Source organism: Phasianus colchicus, chromosome 26 (genome assembly GCF_987193195.1).
Source record: "Phasianus colchicus chromosome 26, bPhaCol1.hap1.1, whole genome shotgun sequence".
Taxonomy (NCBI): Eukaryota; Metazoa; Chordata; class Aves; order Galliformes; family Phasianidae; genus Phasianus; species Phasianus colchicus.
Window position 1 is genome coordinate 1605774 of NC_143461.1, and position 23583 is coordinate 1629356.

A 23583-nucleotide genomic window follows, 5' to 3' on the forward strand; every position below is an offset into this window, starting at 1 on the left:
GCCAGCTACATAGATATACACGTTAAAATCAAAAGGAAATCACTTACAGATTACATAAAAATTAGGACAAGGTATAAGCAGGACTGTAATGCAACTTTAAATGCATAGCACCAATATTTGTCTAGAAGATACAAAAGAAATATAAATAACAACTATACTTCTCATCACATAAGTTGTACATCTTGAGGTAGTCGAACATTTTAATTCCCTTAAGTACAGCCTTTTCTTGTTTGTTTGTTTGTTTGTTTTTCCCATAGGACATTATAGTATTGCAAATTGCCCTTCCAGTCTTACACAACGTGTCTATGTTTTTCTGCTAAAAAGATTTCCAGTGAACCCTTAGTATCTCCATCCTACCAACCTAGTAACTTCTTTGCATATATAACCACAGGGCAGCTTAGCTCCTGGAGCTGTTGTACATTCTAAGGTGTGCAGCATCATTTAAACACACATCAAATGAAGACCCAACTCTTCATTTCCCAAATCTCCAGGAGGTGGCGGAAGAGCTTTGCTCAGGGTGATGTAGTTTGGGTTTGTTCTTTATCACATTTCAAATGTAGAATACTGAACAGCTAACAAATCCAAGCTTTGCTACCTGGTAACACAAAGGTTCTCATTAGTGTGAAGCATATTTCTGAGCATCTACCCAGAAACTTCAATATCAACATAAGAAACCAGTACTTAATTGTCCACTGAAGTATCTTATTGTCCAGTTCTTATTGAACACTTTGTTGTGCGTGCCTTCCAAGTACAACTTCACCTTTCATTTTCCTTTATTTATGTTATCCTTTGACTCTAAAAATACAGACTTCGATGTGAGATCCCTATGAGACTGTGTCAACCCAACATTCAAGAGAAGGGGCCATCTTATGCCATAAGACTGGATTACAGCAAGACTGGACAAAAACACTGCATTGCTTAGATGCTGCTGGTTTCAACAACTTATGACTCAAATGGTAAAACAGATTACTGCTAAAATCCTCCATAACTAGAGGCAATCCCTACACATTTCAAAGGATACAGCATTTTCAATGACAAGGGACTTGTGGACACCATTCCAAAAGGTCCATTTGACAGGGGCTATTCGAGAAAAAGCAAGATCCTTTCCCAGTACAGCAATGCAGTAGATAGTCTTGTCTTAAATATATCTAAATATACCCTGCTAAAGGACCAACTCAGTCCAAAATACCCACGTTGATATTGCCTAAAAATGGGCATCTAGCCCTCTTGCCACAAACCTCTCCTTTGTTTTCCACTGACATCAGTGTTTCAGCCACAAAAGACACAAATAACCAATGCTGCAAGTTCTACTGGTCTGACTGTATTCCTCTCTGCCTAAATAACCATCTTACCATCTTTCTGGTCCTCTTTTTCAGTCAGCTGTGCAAAACACCTAACATGTCCCTGAAATGCATTCAACTCCAGCTTAAATCATCACAACACTTGGAGCCTGAAAAGAGATATTACTAAAATAACACAATAACACTTTTCACTTTGTGAAAGCCAGACATGCCTTTGGGGTGGGAAAAAGAAACCTACCAATTTGAAATGCTCTTGTCAGGAAAATGAAAGGTGATAGTATTTCCTTCCATGCTTACAGCGCAGCAAGACCGTATCATTGGAGAAGACCAAAAGACTTGCATATATTTCTGTTCTTCTATGGTTTTCTCTTCTTCTTTTTTTTTTTTTTTTAACAAGAGTAGTAGAGAAAAAAAAGTCACTTTGAAATGATCACACTACTTAGGTACATGGAAAGGACTCCAAGGGCCCTACAAAGATCAATAAAAAGGACTGAGCTCATCAAGAACACTTTCCATTTAGGAGCATCTTATCTGCCTTCAAATTATGAGATCTGGGTGTGGAGAATGGACTGTGCAGTTGGCCAACGGGCATCTGGGAAATGTAGCTTCAGTAAGGCAAGAAGACAGAATGGTGTCTTCTCCCCTTGCTTCCCAAAGAATGATATCCCTAAGAAAGCTTCCAGCCTCCACCCACCAAGTCCCAGTCACTGTTTAAATGAGAATGTTTCATGCAATGACGTGGGATCCAGTGACATGGTACTGCCATCCTCTCAGCTGCTGTGCAAGTGGGGCAGGCTGGAATCAGTGCAGATCAAAGTCAATTCCTTTGTTCCTTCACCTATTATTCCCATTCCTAATAATTTTAGCCCACTGGTATGCTTGTTCATTGAGAACATTGAGACTCGTGGGAAGTTTTCAACTCCAACAGGATTAAGAGTAACATGTAAATAATGGTCTGCTCAATATGAATTTCTGGGGTATTTAAAAAGGCCAATTAACCCAATTTGCAGCATTATGTCTGTCATAAACACTTTAATTCAGTTCAAGCCAACTTAAGCCAGAAAAAAGGGGTAAAAAGGAATAGGTCCATTAAGAGACCTGTAGGTAGCCAATAGGAAGGTGTTAATGGCTTCTACAGAGCCCGTTAGAGGCTCAATCTGCTCCGAGTCAGCCCTCTCCCATCCTTTTATAAAGCAGAAAGTGAGAATAGTCACAAAAGCCAGAGAGCAACAAGGTGAAGTGAGTACACGATCATCACTGCAAAGTCACCATTCAAAGCATGGGTAAACGATCGTGTCCAACTTCCTTCAGCCCGTGGTTCCGTGGTTCTCTGGTCCATGCTCTTCCCCTAGGTCATCTTCCCTCATGACAAATCCTTGCTCTGGCCAGATACATCTGACTTCCCATTGTCACTCATGACTTGCAACTTCTTAAGACACCCCAGTTACTGTGAAAATCTTGTGTATGATTTGCACAGCGCAGGATTGCACGTTGGGTGCAAGGGCGAAGAGCAGTACACATAAGACAAAAGAGGCTTTCTGATTGGGAAAAAAAATAAAATAAAAAAATAGATGCATAATTAGCACCATCACCCTGGATCCACCACCATAACACAACCCCTTGCAAGGCTGCATGTTGCAAAAGATCACTGCCAACAGAGGCAATTCCAGGTTTTCTGTGTGCTGCAAAGTTCAACCATGGTTACAATGTGCTTGGAGCCCAATGCCCAAAGTGTAGACCTGGGAGATGATGGACATGAGCTCCGTTTGTTTGCAAAGTGGCATTCTGAGGAACAACACTTGCCTCAAAATGACCCCACTCAACAGTGCGTTCAAAGCAGAAAAGATTCAAACAGCTTCTGGAGAACAGTAATTAAGATCCTCTGCTGCCAGAATCATTAGCCTTGGCGCATCAGCATGCAGTCTCTGGTTAGTTGCCCCTCCAGTCCTTCTCTTCTCTCCTCCAGGCAACAGGGTAAAAGCTCTTGGTATTTTGATGTCACCACCCCAATGCATTTCCATAAGTGCAAGTGAGGGATGGGAGAGGGGAATATTCCTGCATGTGGTTACAAGCTCAAGAGAGTTTGACTGCCTCAGTGTTCCTACTGTCCCCTTATCACTTCCACTCTCTCCTTCCTGATGTGTTACCTGGCAAACCTCTGCATTTCATACCCTGTCCCCAGACTGGGGGATCTCAGCACTGAGATAACAGGACATTTTTGGTGCTTGTCTTCTCCCTTACGCCACCTTCGAGAATCACATCCCACTCTCTATACTGCTTTCTTGTACTACAGGATTTGCCTTAACCCTCCAGCACTGATTTACTGCTTGCAACTGTAGACCACTTCTTCCTGCATGCACTGTTGGCACTCAACATAGCAGCACCACTGCACCTGACAGTGGCAAGAAAAGGTAACGAGGCGGCTCTGGGTGTTGTAGCCTCGTCCACAACACATGCTGTCACAGTTGCCCTCCCGAGAGCACGTTCTCCCAGCAGTTCCCAGGGAGTACTTGCTGGGACGGCAGAAACTGGGGGAATCCTCCATGTACACCAAGTCAGTGGCGCGGGGAGAAGCATGATGCTTGGCGGAATGGCTGTGTCTCTGCGGGCTGGCCAGCTCTGAGTGCCCCACAGCATCATTGGTGGTGCTGAAGACCTTGACAGCATCATCGTAGCGCAGCTTCAGCAGTCGTCCAACCTCATGGAAGGGTGAAAGCTGCTTCCAACAAGTCCGGACGGCACACGAACCGGAGACGCCGTGGCACTTGCACGTGGTTTTGAGTCCATTTTTGACAGCCTGATGAGGAAGAGAAGTGGTATCAATACCTGCCAGGAGCATGAGCTTTGTTCTGGGTAGAGAGATCACCTCAGGCGCAAACGCTGTAAGTACTTTGACATGGTCTGAAGCAGTCACAGGCATGGGTTGATGGTTGGACTTAGTGCTCTTTCCAACCTATTAAGGTTGGAATTATTAGATTCTATTATTCTGCTTTGGATTTATTGGTGTTATTCCTATTTTACGCAGGGAAATCTAAAACAACACAAAGGAATGACTACAGAGTTCACCAAAGAGTGACAGCTTGAATGGCTGAATATTGAGGCTAGTCAAATTCTCACTAAGCAGATGTGTGCAATAGCAGCAGTAGTCAACCATGAAACTGTACCTCCAGCACTATCAATTCCCCTTCTTAGTGTAATCAAATCAAGACAGTGCTCTAATCAAATGAGTAATTGGTCTCAATAAACAGAAAACAGTGTTAAGTCAGTAGAGTGTAACATAAAGGTCAAAATGCTCGATCTAATGGTCTCCCTAACTCAAAAATGTGACATAACCAGATCCACAGCAAATCATACAGATATTTCAAATTATCAGATGGATCAGTAGTGCCAGCCCTTGCTGCTCTCCTAATCCAAACATGCAACTCATGTCAGAGTTTAGGGGACTCTCAGTACCACAAGGTCCAAAACACAGAGGTAAACCAGTCTGGGTTCTCAATAGGAGCAGTGAATATTCAACCTCAGATGATGGGTTGGGAGACTTGCACTGCACCCTAACACTCTTCTAGATCTCACCTTGATGCCCACATTGGTGTTGTGGATGTCCACCTTGGCCCGCAGATCTTTGCCAATCCTCTTCTGACCCAAGAACTTCTTCAGGAACTTGGTGCTGTATTTGAGGTTGTCCCCACACACACCCCACTGCCAGGCTTTGCGGTTCTCCAGGTCTGGGGAATCATCGCAGGTGCAGCGCTCCATGCGACCCGCGCTGCATGCTCTGGCCAAGGAGTGGGTGAGAGCTGCAGAAGACACTGCATATAGGAAGGCTGTTTCCTTAAAACCTGCACGAGAGAAGGATTAGGAGAGGGTAGGAGCAAGGAAGGCAAAATAAGGTGTTTATCCACTTCACTGGGTCTCATATGACAAACAGTCCTGGGAAAATGAGCAACTACAGAAAGTCACAGAACTCTGTTTGACCTTGCCGCAGAGCTGATAGGAGTGAACCAAGGCACTGAAACCATGTTGTGATTTAAAATTAGGAACCATTTAGTAGAGACTGGAAAAAGATTTTAAAAATATTTTAAGAAATTGACCCCCTTATATCAAAATGTTTTTAATTGGGACTGTGTTGACATGGTAGTAATAGTTTGTATCAAAAGATCACACGTGGTTCGATTGGGAAGTGCTTCATGTTGGAAAAACATCCAGTGCAAGGACAATTCTGTAGATTTTATGACTCCTCTGTGAAGTATCTCCCCCTGTGACTGTGGTGGTGCTCTCTGAAGACATCCTGCTTTTGAAACCAGGCAAAATTTTGGCTTAAGAAAAACACATCTGTACATATCATGGAGGGAAACACACATTACACACTGGAAAATTCCAATTTTCCTTCTGCAAAAGAGGAAACAAATCTTTTTCCCTAAAAAATGAAAGAGAGAACCACAGAGATCTGGTCCAGCCTTGCAGTTAGTCCTGCTTTGAGCAGTGGCTGGAAGGGACATGTGGAATCCATCCAGTCCAGCCTCAAATCCTTCCACCAGTCTATTCATCTAGCAGGGGAGCTGAACTTCCTGATCTCCAAAGGTCCCTTCCAGTCACTGTGATTCTGTGATTCTATTCTCTCAAAGAGTTCTCACCCAGTTCTAATAACAGAGCTGACCACTGACATCTGAGATCCAGGTGAGTCACCATAAAAGTGATAACAGAAGAAGACAAATAACTCATCAACAAGAAGGAGGAAAAAATTACTAATTGAACAGAGGCTGTGTCTGCAACTTCAAGGCAAACTTCATATACAATTGTTGGAATTCCAAAATTTTACATGAAATATCTAGAAGTAGTCTGGATATGGATGAGAGAGACAAAAAAAATGTTGAGGAAGTCAGTGAGGTCAATCAATAATCTTCTTCCTGTCTCTCCATTTTAGTTATTCAGGAGAAATAATTACCAGCTAGACCTTCTGGCTGACAACGCTCTATATCATGTCAGAGGGGACTAAAAGAATAATAAAAAAATGTCTCCACATCCATTTAAAGTTTTGGAAAAACATACGGGACAGTCAGTGCAGATTATGAACAGCAACATGATGCCCCACGCATGTGAGATCCTAAATCTGACAAAAAATTTCAGCAGCAGATCCCCAAATCCTCACCAGATTCCCTGTATCCTATCTGACTACGTGCATTTCAGAAACGCTTTCCCATACCATATAAAGCTAGCAGTACCACTCAGCCCCACACACTCTGCTAAATCTGACTTTGTGGAACACCACACTGCTTCTGCTATTTCTGACTGGTGATAGTTTGGTTCCTTCTGCGGCATTCCACGTAACTGCTGGCCAGATATCAACCCACTTGAAATCAGAGACTATTGCTTGTGGTCAGACCATTGCAGACAGCAAGATAACGAGCATACTTCCAAATCATGTCCTTCCTCTCCTCCCTCCTATCTCTTTTTATGGCAGAGGTTCATTGTCTCCAAATTGTCAAACTCTTGCCTGAAAAGTGTACAGTGATTGCCCCTAGACCGTCATTTCTCTTGAATTATTCCTCTTCCTCATCAGCCTACAACTACAGAACAACCTTTGCTGTGATGGTAAGACACTGTTATGTGGCGTGGTGTGCTTTAGACCACGATGAAAACTATAATCGGAGTAGTTGAGCTGTATGGAGATTCTGTCAAAGGAAAAATGCTCGAGGTCAAAGATTTTTCAGTGTTACAGTAGAGGGAGTATGAGCATAACGAGTGATAGGAGGAGAGGTAAGAGCCTCAAGTTTCCCCAGGATTGGCTGAGGTTGGCTGTTAGGAAATGTCTGCTTAGAAAGAGTGGTGATGCTTTGGAACAGGCTGCCTAGGGAGGTGTGGGGGTCATCATCCCTGGAGGTGTTCAAGGAAAGAATAGTAGCTAGAAAAATGGTTTAGAGGGCAGTACTGGTGGTAGGTGGATGGTTGGACTGGATGATCTTAGAGGTCTTTTCCAACCTTAATGATTCTGTGATCCATTTCACTTGTGTCTCTTCCACTTTCAGAGCAAGTGGAAGAGACATCTCTCTACCCAATGGACACAAACTGTCCAGAGCAGAGAGATGCTGAACAGTAGAAAGATTTAGAAAGAAAAGTCTTCCTCTTGCCTAAAGCAGAGTAACTCCAATGTCAGGTCAAGCTGCTCAGGGTTCTGAGTTCTGAAAATCTCCAAGGATGGAAATTGTACAACTTCTCTCTGTTGCACCATTTCCAGCTTCCTCATAACATCACTGAAAACAGTGGTGGAAAATCAATTAGCCTGGTCAACATGAAGCAAAAAAAATGGATTGATGGGAGGAGGTCTGTCAGTGTAAACCAACAAGTGAAGCAGAAAATGAAAATAAAGCTGACAGTGCAAAAAATAAAAACAGAAAGTCCTCAGTGTACATTTTTGTTGTTGTTACCAAAAAATATGGAATTACAGAAAATAAGAAGTGAAAGGAAAACTTATTGTCTGAGTGATGATTTCCAAACAGCAACACAGTTCTGAATTTGTGAGGAACAGATCAAAAATGGCAGCTGAAAATGTTTATCTTTGTGAAGGGAATTAATCTATTTGCAAGTTAAAGGAAAAATAAGAGCTAATAACTGCTTTCATCCAACTGTCCTCTTACACAGGGGATATACATAGCATACTTTGCTGTATTAAATCATCATTTTATCCTTAAGATGGTGAAATAAAAGTATTCAAACGCTTATCCCCATCTGCCAAAACAGGTTTTAAATTACAGGTGATATTTTATTTTGTCAATCTGGAGTCCGTGGAAATGTTGGGGCATGTCACCAACAGATAATTAAGTGTTTCCCAGCTATTTGAGGATGAGGATTATTCAATTGTCATTTTCAAGTTCTTTCAGGCTGATGAAGGCAGACATGTCAGAAAATCACTCAGAATGATTGTGGACATTCATGGGCTAAAAATTCATTGTATATCCTTGCAAGAAGGTAGATCTGGTCTTGTTTGTGCTGAAGCATGATACAATTTTAATTTAATATTTAATTTAATAACATTTGGTAATGTTATAATGGTTTGATTGCAATGTCAATTAAAATTTTAATTTAATTCAGGTTAATGCTGGCTTTTTAGCTGCTGTTATGCTCACTTACCTCAAGCTCATCACTTAGAGGAAGTTTTCTTCCTCTAAAGCCTTTGTGAAACAGAAGCCAATGTCCACTACAGCTGAACGTTTATGGAAACTCCAAATATATGAGAAAATGTCTTAGGAGATATTTGTAAATATGCAATGAAATTCATTAAAGCTAAATAGTTTATTTAAATGGTTAATTAGGATTAAATACTCTATCAGAGATCAGCTGAGCTTTACATGTGAAAAGATACAAGGAACTGAAATAAAGACTTGTCTTAAAATGTCACTGACTTTCTAAGCATTATCCTTGATTGCTGGCCAAGAAAGATGGCCAGCATGGGGAAGTGTTGGCCAAAAATCCATAAGCCAGTGGTGTGAACAACTATTTTTCAAACCATGACAAACCACACAGGACAGATGAGGGTAAGACACTGGAGGATAGGAGGCCAAATGGCACTCTTACTTCCAGCTCTCATTCCTAAGCAAAGCAGATGATCTTAGTGGGCAATGTTGGTGGTAGGTGGAAGGCTGGGCTGGATGATCTTAGAGTTCTTTTCAAATATTAATGTTTGTAGGAATGGGCATAGTGGGGATGGGATGACGGTTGGACCTTAGAGGTCCTGAAAACAACCTTAACAGTTCTATGATTCCAGGATTCTATGATCTCTACGCTCGCTGATGACCGCCCTGTGTCCCTTCCTGACAGTGAGATGTGTATTCCAGGTGATCCAGCACCAAGTGAGATTGATACTTCAAACAAAGACTACCTTGTACCTCGCTTCAGCAGGCTGGTCCGTCCCTCCAGGCTGCAGTTCCAGCGCTCACTGCGAAACTGGAACTGGCACTCCATGATCCCAAGGCGGATGGCATCGCGCAACGTCTCCGCCAAGCCGGGCTCCCTCCGACACAACCTCTTCTGCTTGCGGGACAGTTTCAGCAAGTCACACTGCTTCATGTGAGCCTTCCCCTGGGCAGAGTTTGTCGAGGTTCCTAGCGAGGGGAAGTGGGTCAGGGCTTCTTTTCCAGTCAGGCTGAAAGAAAGCAGGAAAAACTGTGAGTCATGGAAGAGAAACACCTTTCCAGAGCTTTTGGCAGAAAGGAAAGAGTGGACAACTGGAATGTATTGCACTTGGCTGATAAGTAGATTTGTTAAACAGTAAAGTGGGGTTCCGTTCTATATCAGAGAAAAGCAGAGATTTACATCTGAAAATATCTAAGAGCTAAAACAAATAGTTGTGCTTCAAAACGTCCCTTGAATGCACTAACTCCTACAAGCACTCCATGTGCTTACAGAATCATAGTATAGAAGAATGATAGAATCATAGAACCTTTCAACCACAGAATCATATAATCATGGAATCACCAAATTGTTGGATCACAGAAACGTACAATCATAGAATCACCAAACCATTGGATCATAGAACCATAGAATCATGGAATCAGAGAAACAGAGAACCACAGAACCATAGAACATCAAATCACTCAATCCTAGAACCATTGAACAATAGAACTGTAGCATCATAGAATCATAGATTGGCTTGGATTGGAATAGACATTATAGACCATCTAGTTCCAACCATGCTCTATATATTACATATGATTTAGCTGAAATATGTCACTGCTTATGAGAAAAAATATTTCACTTTTCATAGCAAGATGGTATTTTTATTGGAAATTTCATCTCCTTTAGCATCTCTAGGATGTTTGAAAACATTGTTTTATGACAGTGAAAGATTTTAAGGCTGCAAACAAACTGGAAAGAGTCACGCGTTTGCACATTAATCTGAAGTGCCACTCCTGATCACCAGGACATTATCTGGCACACTCCAGTTCACAAGCAAAGACTTTTAACCAATGGAAAGGACCCAACTGAAGGCCTTCATAGCTCCACAAAAGACAGACACTTCTAACACTACAATCTCAACTGTTAAAGCAAAACCAAACTCTTGTGGATAAGAGGATGTAAATCAAGTACCACAGCTTCTATTTTAGTTCTCCACATACTCTGTAGGCATCTCTTCCTGAGCTCATTGTCTACATCTCTCTGTTTTCAATCCAGTCCACCTAGACATGGTATAAAAAGGACAGCTGCAATGCTGAACTTATTGCTTAAATTGATTTTCAAAGCTTTATAATAGATGTCTACACCAAACAGGAGAGAACTGAAACAGGCAGGTTTGTAGAAACTATATAGAAGTGCCCTGATGTGAATACCTTGACATCTGGTGAGTTATAAAAGTTGAAACCAGATTGTGAGGCTATATGAACCTTTGGCTTGACAAAGGACAGCTGTTCCTACAGTCACATACAAAGATTATCTCAAAGATACCCTATGACCTGCCAGTGAGGTTTGGAAGAAGTTGATACTGCCATTCTCCAGATTTTGGAGGATGTTAAATGTTAATATTTGTGAAAAACTCAAAGAGGATAATGAGAGGCACCAGAAAAACGGCCTCTCAAGGAGTTGTTTTCATTTTCAAAGCAATCTGAATGGTGCACATCAGCTGCACCATGGCACCACCATACTGGCTTTGGTTTGGACACAGAAGCTCATATTGCGATGTGGTGATTTGTGATGAAATTGATAATACACAAATGTTTTAGTTTTTGCTGATCAGCGCTTGAACAGAACCAAGATCTTTTCTGTTTCTCACTACTGAGACAGAGCTTCATTCCATAGGATTGGTGCACACATGCAACTTTCAAAACTAATCTCACATAAATTTCAGTTTAGGGAAGCGGGCAGAGACACTGGAGTTTCCCAAGGTCACACAGTTGATACTCAGTTGGGCAAACTGCACTTCACTTTTAGGTGATTTAGAGTTTATTATCTATAGATCATACACCAAAAAAATAAAATCTTTGAATTAATGCACACCTGTTAGCAATCTGGAAAAAACAGTAAGGATCTCAAACTTTTATTTCTCCCTGCTTTTCTGTCTAAGCACTTTGCTAAATTCATCGTTTTCCTTTAATCTCCTTCCAGCCACATTCCAGCTGCTTAAGAGACTTTTAATGAGAGCCTGTTCCTGTGCAATGCCTAATGTCCCCTGGATCTGAAAGGTCTTAAAAACCTTAAAAATATGCCTTTTCTCTCTCTCCCAAGAAAGGAGAGAAATCAAAGGGAACCACAACTGTACTCCATATCTGATTTCACCAGCCTTTCATGTTGCACAGAAATACACACACCCTATAGATTGCTGCAACAAGTGTTCAGGCATGGCAAAGAGAATATTGAAAGATGACAGACCAAATCTGTGTGCTGAGAGTCCTCAGCTCTCCTCTCTTCCTGGCAGCTCAGTGGAACAGAGTTTGCAACCTTTCAGAAGCAACACAAACTCCATGTAGCTCTTGATTTTGGGATAGTCCAAACCAAACCAGCAGCCACATGCATCAGGAATTCTGATTTTCAGTCTGACTCTGGGATGGCCACACCCCACATAAGACACTCAGCTCTGAGCAGGATGACTTTCTAGAAAATACAGTACTGTGAGATAGTACCTAAAGAGAAGCCGAGAAATCAAGTCCAGAAAGCATCCATGAAAAGCCCTAACATCTATTGATGTTGCTTCAAAAGTAATGCTTCCTACTTATTTCCATGTAAACTCCAACAGATACAAAGAAGATCATTTGGTAAAGCAAATTCTCAGCTGCAAAGTAGTATTTTTTTAATGAATGTCAGTGCTGTAATTTTTTCCTCATGGAGGAATTCACTTCCACACCTTTGCTTCATACGCACTTCCACGTCAGGTACCATTTGTTTAGACTTCTCCTCTTCTGCCACCCCTCACATGACAACAAAATGTAATGAAATATCAGTGGGAAGGCTCAACCTTTACTGCTGTACCACCAGCATCCACCTCTGACATCGTGGGCCAACATCATAAAATAGGAGGCATTACTTTCGGAGCAGCCCTCGTACATTGCATTTGCAGCCCCCCCCCCCCCCCCTATCCCTCTCTACAGTGTCAGTCACCAAGAGCTGAGTTAAGAGGAGCTGCAAAATCAGACAACACATCGTGTGAGATTCCAGGCAGCCTGGCACCGCGGTACCCACCACAGCTATTCCAGGTTGGGTTTTGAAGAACTACTCCAACTACTTCAGTGGGTCTGGCTGCCCACACAGCATGAGCCACGCTGGCCAATGAGAGAGACGTTGCTGCAGCCCACTCCTCGTGCATCTTTCTCCCCATGCAAAGACTTTAATCAAATTTTTGCTCTGCTGACCCAGCCACATCCTACTGAGCTGGATCTCTTCTGAATTCTGCCCTTAGACACCTGCTGCCCAAGAGGTGATCCGCATCTTTCCCTGGAGCCTTTGGCTATTTTTGCTGGATTACTCTAGACTTGCCTTACTTTTGTCCCGGTAGAGCAAAATTTCCTATTTTCTTCACTGCTGCCAACTCACCAAAGCACTCAGGTCCTGTCTCTGTCGACAGCCACCCAAATGCTTCCTTCACTTCACATTGCATCTTTATAAGGTTTTTCTCAATTAATGTTTGGAAAACAAGGATTTGGCTCTTGTCATTATGTTTCTAATACTCTGCAAAATTAACCCTAACCCTGAACCAGAGTCTAAGGTCCCTCCAATTCAGTACTAGTTTGGACATGAGATATTCCTTTCCCAGGCTGAGTCACACAGATATTCACACCAGGTCTTCCAAGATGTTCAAGTTTCCCCCTTAACTAATGACTCTGTATTTGAAAGTACCCATGTATCTCATAATTAGCCACCATTAATACTACCTGAGTTCATGGATTTGACTTTCTTTTTTCAATTCCTGTTATGAACTTTAAAATAAAATGAAAAGATGAAAACATGCCAGACATACTTGTTCCAACACACTCAGAAAAAAAAAAAAAAAGAAAACTATTAAAAAATGAAACTCCAGCCTCGGATCCTGAAATATGCACTGTCAGAAGGCAGCACACCCAGCTTTCTTATGACCAAAAAGCAGCTCACACCAAACAGACCACTGTCATAGAGTGAAGAATCACTCAGGTTGGTCTATGAAACATGTCCTACAGGAGCAATAGGAGCTGCTCTGTATTAGTTACCTGAAAGAGAAACACCAGTATGTTCACTTCCAAAGGGTACGATCCTGTGCCCTTGTAACTGGAAAGCCAAACCCAACCCAACTCCTTTGTGGAGTAACCAAGAAAGACAAAGTCTTCTGCTCCCAGCAGGCTTTCAGATATGAGATAAGCCAGATGATACAATTAATAAATTTTAAGTCAGATGTTCTAAGTAAGCTTTGAAATAGAAATGAAATAGCAACCACGGTCGTAGGTAAGCAGTGCCACATCTTAAATGCACGCAGATTTAGGTAGATGTGCCTTGGGACCAAGAGCCTTCACATGTGTAAGTTAGCAAAGCATGTAGGGGTGATGGCACTTGAGTGAACCCATGCATTTCTCAGGGCTGAAGTTTCTTTCTGTGCTCAGGGACATCCTTCTTCACCAGCCCATACCACCCCGGAGCCCCGCAGTGTTGGCACATCCCTCACACTGGCCCCACACTTCTCCCTTCTTCTCCCACCTTATTCCCCAAAGGACAGCAGCTTGAAGAGGCATTATATCCAGTAACGATCCCGAGCTAATTTTAAGACCGGAGCAGAAACAAAGCAGAACTTAAGAAACTCTGTTCTCGTCTTAATTGCACCCGGCTAACAGCATCTTCCATCTACTTTCTCTCCAATTGATTCCCCCCCATCCCCTCCCGGGGGGTCACCGAGCCCCTCTCTCCCACCTCTCCCCAGGAAGACCCCGCAGTGCCGGCCCCGCAGGTGCACTCCCCGCGCATCTTCCGCGCATCCCCTCAGCGCTCCCTCCCCGCGATCCCCGCAGCGCTGACCCGAAGTAGGCGGCGGCGGGTGGCGGTGGCAGCAGCAGGAGGAGGAAGAGGAGGAGGAGGAGGAGGAGGGGGAAGAGGCGGCAGACGGCAGCTCGCATGGTGCCGGGAGCAGCTCGATGCGCGGCCGCCTGGCGCCGCGGCTCTTTAAGCGGGAGGCGGGGCGGCCCCCTCATGCATCCCGTCCCGTCCCGTCCCGTCCCACAGCCCCCGGGCACAGAGTGCAGGACGGCGCCGGGCACCCCCAGCACTCCACGGGGACCCGTCGATCCCTGTGGGATTCGTGGGGCAGGGAGTCCTCGGACAGCTGGGTCCCACTGGGGGCTGCCGACTCCAAGAAAAATCACAGCATCATAGAATGGTTGGGTTGGAAGGGACCTACTGTTCGTAGAACTGTGGAATGAAGGTGGGGTTGGGTTGGAAGGGATCCTACAAATCACAGAACCATGGGATCACAGCACAGTTGAGTTGGAGGGGCCTTAAGAATCACCAAGCTCCAACCCCCCTGCTCCAACCTCAATGCAACCCACCACTTAAGGCTGCTGCATCCAACTGGCCTTGAACATCTCCAGGGATGGGGCATCTACAGCTTTTAATGGGCTCCATATGCCTGGTGCCCACAAAGCATGGCAGGGTGTGGGTTGTCTCCATACTGGGCTTGAGGATGCTTGGCAGTGCCATGCGTAAGAGCATGGATGCAGAAGGACCATTCTGCTTCCAAGCCTTACAGTTGACTTTGCAAACTGATGTATCAAGGAAAAGACAGAGAGGAAACAACTGTGTCCAGGCACCCAGTCTTCACCCCGCACCCTGCTCCCTTTTGGTCTCACTGCCAAGAGCACCACTGTCCACAGACGTGGATTCCAACATTAATTCATGGAGCATGCTACCATAAACATGTCTAACCAATCGTGCACTGCATGGACTTCCCAGAGAAATGCTGGTGCAAAGGATCCTTTACAGGTCTCTAGACCAAGCTCCTGTCCCAAACCAGTTTGTTATCAAATTTAGATAAGGATGGCTATAATTTTGTCCAGAAAACTCATGAAGATGCAGATTTTGAAAGTCCTCTGGGCACTTGCTTAGGTCTACATAACTCTCCTGGGGAAGGATTGTTTAATGCCCAGCCTTATCCTCCCAGTCATAGAATCATAGAATCATTAAGGTTGAAAAAGCCCAACTCCAATCCACACCCACTGTGCCCATTGACTGTTTGCCTCAGCTCCACATCTCCACGGTTCTTGAACAACTCCAGGGATGGTAACTCCCAAGTGCAATTACACACTCATGGAAGAATGCACCAAGAAATTTCCAGAACCCAACAGACACCACTGGGACCTATGTTAGCAAGGTGCAACCCATGTTTCAGGGGCTATGAAAATGGTACAAACAACCCAACTGCCTTCACCTCTTACAAAGCTCCCAACACCTTCACCTCTGTATTCCTAGGACATGAGAGGTTTGCCTTTGAACCTGCTCTGCTGCAATCTTGATCTTGTAGCCCAAATATTCAGTATTGTCTGCCCCTCTCTAAATGCAACACAGAGAGACTCACTGATTTGTTTTTTTAGGGGTGTCTGTAACAGAACATGGTCTGATGCCACTTTTCACCATATTGAATTTTCTGGTGCTATTTTTTGTCAAATTGTATAAATTGTATAGTTTTGACTGGGGTAGAGAGTAGGCATTTTTGATAGTCCTTTTGTTTATTGACTCACTTCTTGCTGTTAAATACTTAGGCATCAAGGAAGCATGGATATTAGTATTTGCTGAGAGCACATTGGAGAATGCAGTTTGTCATTTTTCAGGCAAAATCTTCAGTCATTGTGCAGAGACATCCTCAGCCACACACCACCAGACCACGGTCAGGAAGAAAGTAGATATCCGAATCAAAATCTGACACTGGAAATAAAAGGAGAATGCCAGGTCACGATCAGCACTTGATGTCACAGGCAAAGATGGCTTCAGGGCAGCCTCTGGTAGTCTGCAGTCCTCCTGAGCTGGGAGTTTCTCTCCAAACTTGGATGCTTTCATGCAGAAGAATCCCAGCTTTTGGAATCCAGGTCTGACTGCCCAAGGCCTTTGGACAGCTCCCCAGACGTGTTACAAGGCCTCGCGTAGGGACAAGTCAAAGATCCTCATAGGACTATGCAACCCTACAGGAAGGTGCTGAGGAAGAATGAAAAGAACCAGAGAGGATTCAGACGAGAGATAGGCAAGCAGTGAGGACACAAACGTACCTCTATTCCCTCCTGAAAAGTGTCTCTAATATGAGGAACAAGTCTTCCCGTAGAGTTTGGAGGCCACAACCATGGACAGATTTTCACATTTTAGAAAGTATTTGCTTGTACTGGGAGAATTAGGGTAGGCAGAAGACAATTTGCCTTCTGGTTGATGTGAAGGTCATAATTTCAAATGGTATATATCCACCAGGGGAGAAAGTGGGGAACATAAGGCGAGTGCAGGGGGCAGCATTATAGTTATGTTATGTTGGAGTTGTGGCCATAAAACCACAGGTTTGGCTTTGTCATTGTGGACAACTGGGTTTGAAGGAGAATAAAGTGAGAACTAAGTTTACTGAAGCAGAGCAAGTTTTGTTAGGAGCTACTGGGGACCTGGAGGAGAACATGGTGGTGGATTTGTTCTGCACGGTTTTGAAAGCAGATTCAAGGCATGATGGCCATATTTCTTCTAAAACAAATAGATATATTCAGCTCAGCCAACTGCTCTTTGCTCAATTCACTGTTTCTTTAAACATTCCGAGCATGTTTCTACATTAATACTTACTTAATACCCACAATTCACATAACTTTTTCATCCATAAAGTTTCAAGGAGCTTTTAATTGATTTTCAGCTGCCAGTTGACCTTAATGGACGCACAAGATAGTGTACCTCTAGTGTTATAAGACTTTAGACAAATGGTATTTCAAGGGATAAATGGGAACCAAAGAAAAATTCTCCCTCAACACCTTCCTGTGAAACCAAATATGGGGTTTGGTTTCATAGGAACTTCTCATCTTCAGACACTGATCACATGTATTGGCAAAGCCAATGTTCACACTTCTTTTGTGTGGGCTTTACAAAACCCACACTAATCTTCATCTAAGTTGTAAATTAGTCCATCAAACCCTGGCATGATCAAGAGGTCTTCCAGCTCAAGAATCCCGACCCTCCTTTAGTAATGGCATTAATCCTAATCATTATCTTTGATTGTCTACACTTTTCCCATGCTCTGATTCACCTGAGTCTCTGCTGTCAATGGGGAGAACAGAACAGTATGTATTCTAGATATGCTTTCTGTCTTGGACTCCAGCAGTAATTCTTGGTGTTCTGTTCACCATGATGACCATGCAGCTCATTGCATGATAATATTCTAGGGCTTTACCTGCTTCCATACTTCTTGACTAAGCATTTCTGTATACCTTTACTACCACTCAGCTGATCATTTATCTGCATGTATTTGGATGGTTTAAGCTCTTCCTTAGCTCATGCAAGCAAGAATGGCATCTGTAACATTTGCCTGTAGGCTGTCTGATTTCATGGTGCTTTAAGGCCAGTTCCAGGCACATGCCACTTCCACCTCAAATAGTGGTGTGATAGAATGAGGAAAGACTGGGAGAATTGCAGCAAGGTTGATCAAAGACAGATAACAACATCTGTAGAAGCAGCTACTGAGTAGGCTGGGATTCTCCAGTTTGGGAAAGAGTCAACTGATGGGGATAGCATAGATGTCTTCTTGTGGCTGAGAAATGGTGGGAAAGAACTGACAATTGCCTGGATATCAAAATAAACTAGCTGTTTGCATTAAAAAAATAAAGTAAAGTAAAGTAAAGTAAAGTAAAATAAAATAAAATAAAATAAAATAAAATAAAATAAAATAAAATAAATAAAATAAAATAAAATGGGGAAGGGTAAGGGGTAGGGGAAGGAGAAGGGGAAGGGGAACAAAAAGGGGAAGGAAAAAGGGAAGGGGAGGGCGAGGGAGAGGGAGAGGGAGGAATAGGAAGGGGAATAAGAAAAGGAAAAAGGGAAAAGGGAAAAGGAAAAAGGAAAAAGGGAAAAGGAAAAAGGAAAATGAAAAAATGGAAAAGGGAGAAAGGAAGAGGAAGAGGAAGAGGAAGAGGAAGAGGAAGAGGAAGAGGAAGAGGAAGAGGAAGAGGAAGAGGAAGAGGAAGAGGAAGAGGAAGAGGAAGAGGAAGAGGAAGAGGAAGAGGAAGAGGAAGAGGAAGAGGAAGAGGAAGAGGAAGAGGAAGAGGAAGAGGACTGGATGCAATTCTTCACACAACCAAGATACTGTCACCAGGAGCTGTGGGACTGATGGCTATACCATGTCATCAAAGCAAAGAAGTTTGCTTGTGGTTTAAGGGGAAACCATATAGGTTTATGGAAGAGGGCAAACACTGTCACTAAAACCATTAACACCACCTTGGGCTGAAGAAGTCCCTGAGCTGCAAATTTTTGGCATCTAGGAAATTTTTCAGGGAAAAACATCTCTACTGCACATTCTGTTCTTGTACTTTTCCCAAGGAATCTGCTTTTGCACAATGTCATTGCTAGACATGAGCCCAATTTGAAAAACTAAACAGAAAATTGGGAAAATTGGGTGTTGTTTGTCCAAGATAAAATGGTTGGGCCAGCCAGGAAGGCTGGTGATACTGAAGTCCAAAATGAAGTGCCAGAACCGAGGGGTCAGCAGAGCATGAGCTTCTTTATGATTTCTCAGAACCAGAGAGGATAGCAAAGTCAAGGTAGTCCTTGAGAACAGAGTAGAGTAGAGGAGAGGTCATTCAGCCCTACTTGAGGAGTTTTCACTCTTAATAAGACCCACCAAACCCCACCTCCATAGAGGAAATTTCTACCATCTGCACAGAGGTACAGGTTTGGATCAGAGCCTTCACAAGGGCTGCCCATGGAACGTCTGGTCTTGCCAGGGTCATAAGGAAAGGCCAACAATTTAGAAGAGCCTTGTAAGAGGTGTCTGAGATGGATGGAAAAAAGCTATTAATCATGATTAATATATGACAGCCCATGTAGAGTTGTTGAGCTTCAACAGCAGAATCTGAGGGTGCCGATAAAGTAAAATCTGAGCCTGTTCAGACCGAGTCCTTCACTGTGAGCTCTGAGCTGATATCAGCTGAATCTTAGCAGAAACATCTTAGAATTAGCTTTGCAGTCTTTGTTTTGGTCCCCTGCTCAGTTCAGACACAGATATATACACAATCCTAGGTGGTGCTTTGCAGTAAGCTGATAATTTTGCACATATGGACAAGTTAACATACAACTCATCAGACAGGTACACTTTTTGATAGGCTGAGTCAGGCATAGGAAAACAGAATCTGGGGAGTGCAGCCAGGCATGGAGCATCCTGCCCCTTCCCAATCTTCAACCATGTTCCAAGTGTAGCACTGAGTCGTAGCTCATATTTGAACCCACATAGCTTAATAAACACTTTCAAAAGTTGTGTTTTGAATCTCTGGGTTGGCTTTAAACCACAGTTTCCTGGCCACATTGTGTGGGCTAGTAGCTAAATGCACCAAACTTTATTTGCAGTCTCTCAAAAGAACAGCTTAACTATAATGCCTACGTTTACAGCCTAGATCCTTAAAACTAAGCACAGTGAATAGCAAACGTGAGTTTTGCTTTAATTCTGGAGAAGAATAAGCTACCAGGACTGCTCTGTGTCACCATTTCTCTTGCTATCCTATCATCCATCTCCTTGCCAGCAGGTGGTACTGTGCCCCCAGGAATGACACAAGGAGCAAAACCTCCTTTGGAAGGGCTCTTCCAGGAGGAATCTTTCCAAATTCTTGCTATTTTACTCTGCGTTCTCTATACACCTTATCATACTTGGAGTTCTTGATGCAGATTTTGATGAGCACAGCATGCAGGCTCTTGTTCATCACTGGCAAAAATGCATAGATAACTGTGGATACTATGTTGAAAAACAGCATTTTGTAGCTGAGTTTTTTACTCTATCAGATAGTGTTGTTGTGCTCTTTGTAGCTGTTGTAGTTTCCATGCAAATAAACAGGAGGCATGCTTTTGGAGTGAGCTATGCAAAATAAGACGTGGGCTTTTGCTTTCAGAGGGAGCTCCCTTGACAAGAGAGCATTAACTCAGATTCTTCTATCTCACTTTAGTCCCTGGAGCAGCTCAAACCCTAACCCTAATCCCTAAACCTCATCGCTAGCACTAATCCCAAATACTAATCTCTAACCCTAACCAATAACAGTAACCCTAGCCCTAATCCCTAGTCCCTAATCCTAAACCTAAATCCTAACCCCAACCCTAATTCTAGTCCCTAATCCCTAACCCTTAATCCCTAACCCCTAAATCCTAACCCTAACTTCTAACCGTAACTCCAACCCAAACCTCTAGCTCTTGACCTTCACCCAAATCCTAATCATAACCTTAACCCTAACCCTAACCTCTAACCCTAACTGTAACCCCCAACCCAAACCTCTAGCCCTTGACCTTGACCCAAATCCGTATCATAACCTTAACCTTAACCCTAATCCTAGCCACTAACATTAATCCTTAACCCTAATCCTAGACCCTTATGCTAACCCCCTAACCATAACCCTAATACCTAACCCTTAAACTTAACCCTAACCCTAGCCCCAAACCTAACCTCCAACCCTGCCCTAACATTAGCCCTAACCCTAACCCCAACCCTAACTCTAACCTGTACCCTATGTATGTTTTTCCACAGCAGTTGTCCTCCTGCATCCTCACAGCTGGAATACTTACGTTCCTAAGGCTTTGGGGAAGAGATCTTCAGGGATATAATCTGGTACCTGTGCTTCCCTGCACTGAAAAAACAAGACTAGGGAAACATCACACACAGCTCAGTGCCTCAACCCTCACCACGAAAGGACATTCCACTTTTTAATGCTACTGGTCAGATGTGGCAGGTCCACTGGATGGCACTGTGTCCTACACTCCCACTCTCTCCTGGGGGCCTGAGAAACCTTTACTATTCTGCCTGGGAGTGGGAACGCTGTAGGGTGATGGGTACAGAGAGACCACACAGCCTGGGTGCACAGAGTCTGGAAATTATCATCTATTCCACTCAGTAGGTTCATGGAAAGCACTAGAGAGGATTACAAAAGTTTTGGAAGTCCAAGGAACAGAGGAAGGAATGAGAGTTGTAGTTACCCAGAGCATGACAAAGGCAGGCTAAAACATATCTTCAAACACTTGTCCAAATTGCTCCAGCGGCTCTTCAGTTAATAACTTCTTTTCATTTCGGGCAGGTTTCTCTTTGGTAGAGGTGTTCATCAGTAGGAATGAGCAGATGACCAGACCTCACTCTGTGAGTTATACTGTGATTCATAGAGTCAAAGAATGGATTGCAATGGAAGGAGCACTACAGTCTATTCAGTTCTAATCTCACTTGGGGCCAGTTGCCCCAAGCCAGATCACACTGTGCAGGGCCAGTGTGTCCAACGTCTGAGGTGTTGGTAGGGAGATCAGACCCCAACCTTGCTCACCATTCTGTATCCCCAGTCATACTTATTTCATGGCTCACCATGACATTTCCAGCACTGAAGGTCCAAGGCTTGGATAGAAGAGCTGCATATCTCTGTCAACACACAGAAAAGGAGAACTGGGCTCTGGTAGCCCATCTGAGTCTAGCTGGAGAGGAGATGACAGCTGCAAGTGGAGATACGCTCTGCTCCAGTTCTGTGCTATGCTTGTCAGAGACTCATTTCTCCTTCTGGCACCTCCCTTTGCCTTTTTGTCCTTTGCATATAGCATCCAATGGTCACAAGAAGGAATTCTAGTAGCATATTGAACTATGAACTGGAATTCATAGAATCACAGAGTCATTACGTCTGGAAAGGACCTCTACGATCATCAAGTCCAACCCCAATCTATCCCCACCATGTCCACTCATAGAATTATTACAGATGAAGACCTCTACGATAACCGAGTCCTACTGTCCACCTACCACAAATACTGCCCACTACACCACGTACCCAATGCCCAGCTCTACGACCTCAGCGATATGGTGCCAAGGGCACAGCCTGAGTGCTGCAACACAACTCTAGGGTTTGCATTTATGACTACTGTTGGAGAAACTGGAGAAGTCAGCACAGCACTCAGTCAAGGAAAACTCACTCAGTCAAGACAAATTCATCCCATTACTTTCCAGCATTTGGTCAGCCAGACTCACGGGCCAACTAGAAAACATCTCCCCTCAATAAACAAGCAAGAAAACAGCCTGCAGCTCCCCTGGAAAAGGCTTTCCTTGCTTGAGGAGGCAGACTGATGTGACGACAGCAGGCGTGAGCTGTTTATCAGCCCCGAGCACGTAACATTTTCATAACTACGGAGGAAACGGGGGCGGCGCGCAGCACCGGGAAGAACGGGCTGAAAGAGATAGCAGGCTGCCCTCCGGGGAGGGGTCCCCAGGGCAAAGGGTGCACAACTTGTCCTAGATTTTTTTTTTTTGCCTGAGATCTGAATGCATAATTGCAGGAGGAGACAAGGGGGAAAATGAGCTGAAGACTCGTAACTGCAGAGGCCGGTCCCTGTGAGCAAAGGGCCACATGTCTCCTTTTATCGCCAGCCATAATTCCCTCTTTGGCTGAAAGGCGGCTGTGAAAAGAGCAGGACTGGTTCAAACTTCCTTGGGGTCTCCGTGGCAACGGGCCCTGCAGGAGCCTTTTCTTCCTTTCCCCCCTTTCCTCTTTTGTTGTTGTTGTTGTGTCATTAAAACTTCCCTTGCCAAAGGCCCGGATTGAATCCCTACCAGGCACTGCTCCAGGCTCCTGCCCTCCTCCAGCCAGCTGCCCTCCCTCACTCATCCCCCAGCACAGCCCTGCAAATCCCAAAGCCAGCCCCAAGGGCAGCCCCAGCCCAGCAGAGCTAAAGGAATCCTCAGCCCAGCAAAGCCCAAAGCCAGACCGATTCTAGCAAAGCCTCAAGTCCTTCGTAGCCCATGAAGATCCAAAACCACCCCAAAGCCAGTCCCAGCCCAGCAAATCCCAAACTCATCCCAAAGCCAGACTCAATCCATCCAACAAGAGCCAAAGCCGTCTCAAAGCAAGCTCAGCAAAGACCAAAGCCATCCCAAAGCCTGCACCTGCCCAGCAATACCCAAAGCCATCTTGAAGTCATCTAAAAGCCATCCTAAAGCCATCCACAGCCCAGCAAGGCACAAACACATCCCAGACTGAGCCCTCAGCTGGGCTTCCCTTTAGGATATTTGTTCTATCCTTCCTCAAAACACCTGCTAGTCCACCTTCTGAAAGTATGGTTTAAACTGCTTATAGGATCAAGAAAAATGGTGATTCTCTGGTCTTTCAGGCCCACC

At 44.0% G+C, this 23583-nt stretch overlaps 1 protein-coding gene across 1 annotated transcript; it reads right to left on the minus strand.

Annotated features, from left to right (window-relative positions):
- Positions 1-3514: 3514 nt before the first annotated feature.
- On the minus strand, positions 3515-14362 carry WNT9B (Wnt family member 9B). The gene is made up of 4 exons (XM_031600871.2): positions 14265-14362; positions 9185-9441; positions 4875-5140; positions 3515-4098 (listed from the first exon to the last, which is right to left on the minus strand). Exons 1-4 carry the CDS (start codon positions 14360-14362, stop codon positions 3622-3624), a joined length of 1098 nt encoding a protein of 365 aa, XP_031456731.2. The 3' UTR covers positions 3515-3621.
- Positions 14363-23583: the final 9221 nt, after the last annotated feature.

Excerpts from the sequence above, each read along its gene's own strand:
- WNT9B (XM_031600871.2), bottom strand. The coding sequence starts at position 14,362 with ATGCGAGCTGCCGTCTGCCGCCTCTTCCCCCTCCTCCTCCTCCTCCTC. Across the intron at positions 5,141-9,184 it reads GACCAGCCTGCTGAAGCGAG|GTTTTAAGGAAACAGCCTTC; the intron begins GTACAAGGTAGT and ends TCTCTCGTGCAG. Across the intron at positions 4,099-4,874 it reads ACACCAATGTGGGCATCAAG|GCTGTCAAAAATGGACTCAA; the intron begins GTGAGATCTAGA and ends CTTCCTCATCAG.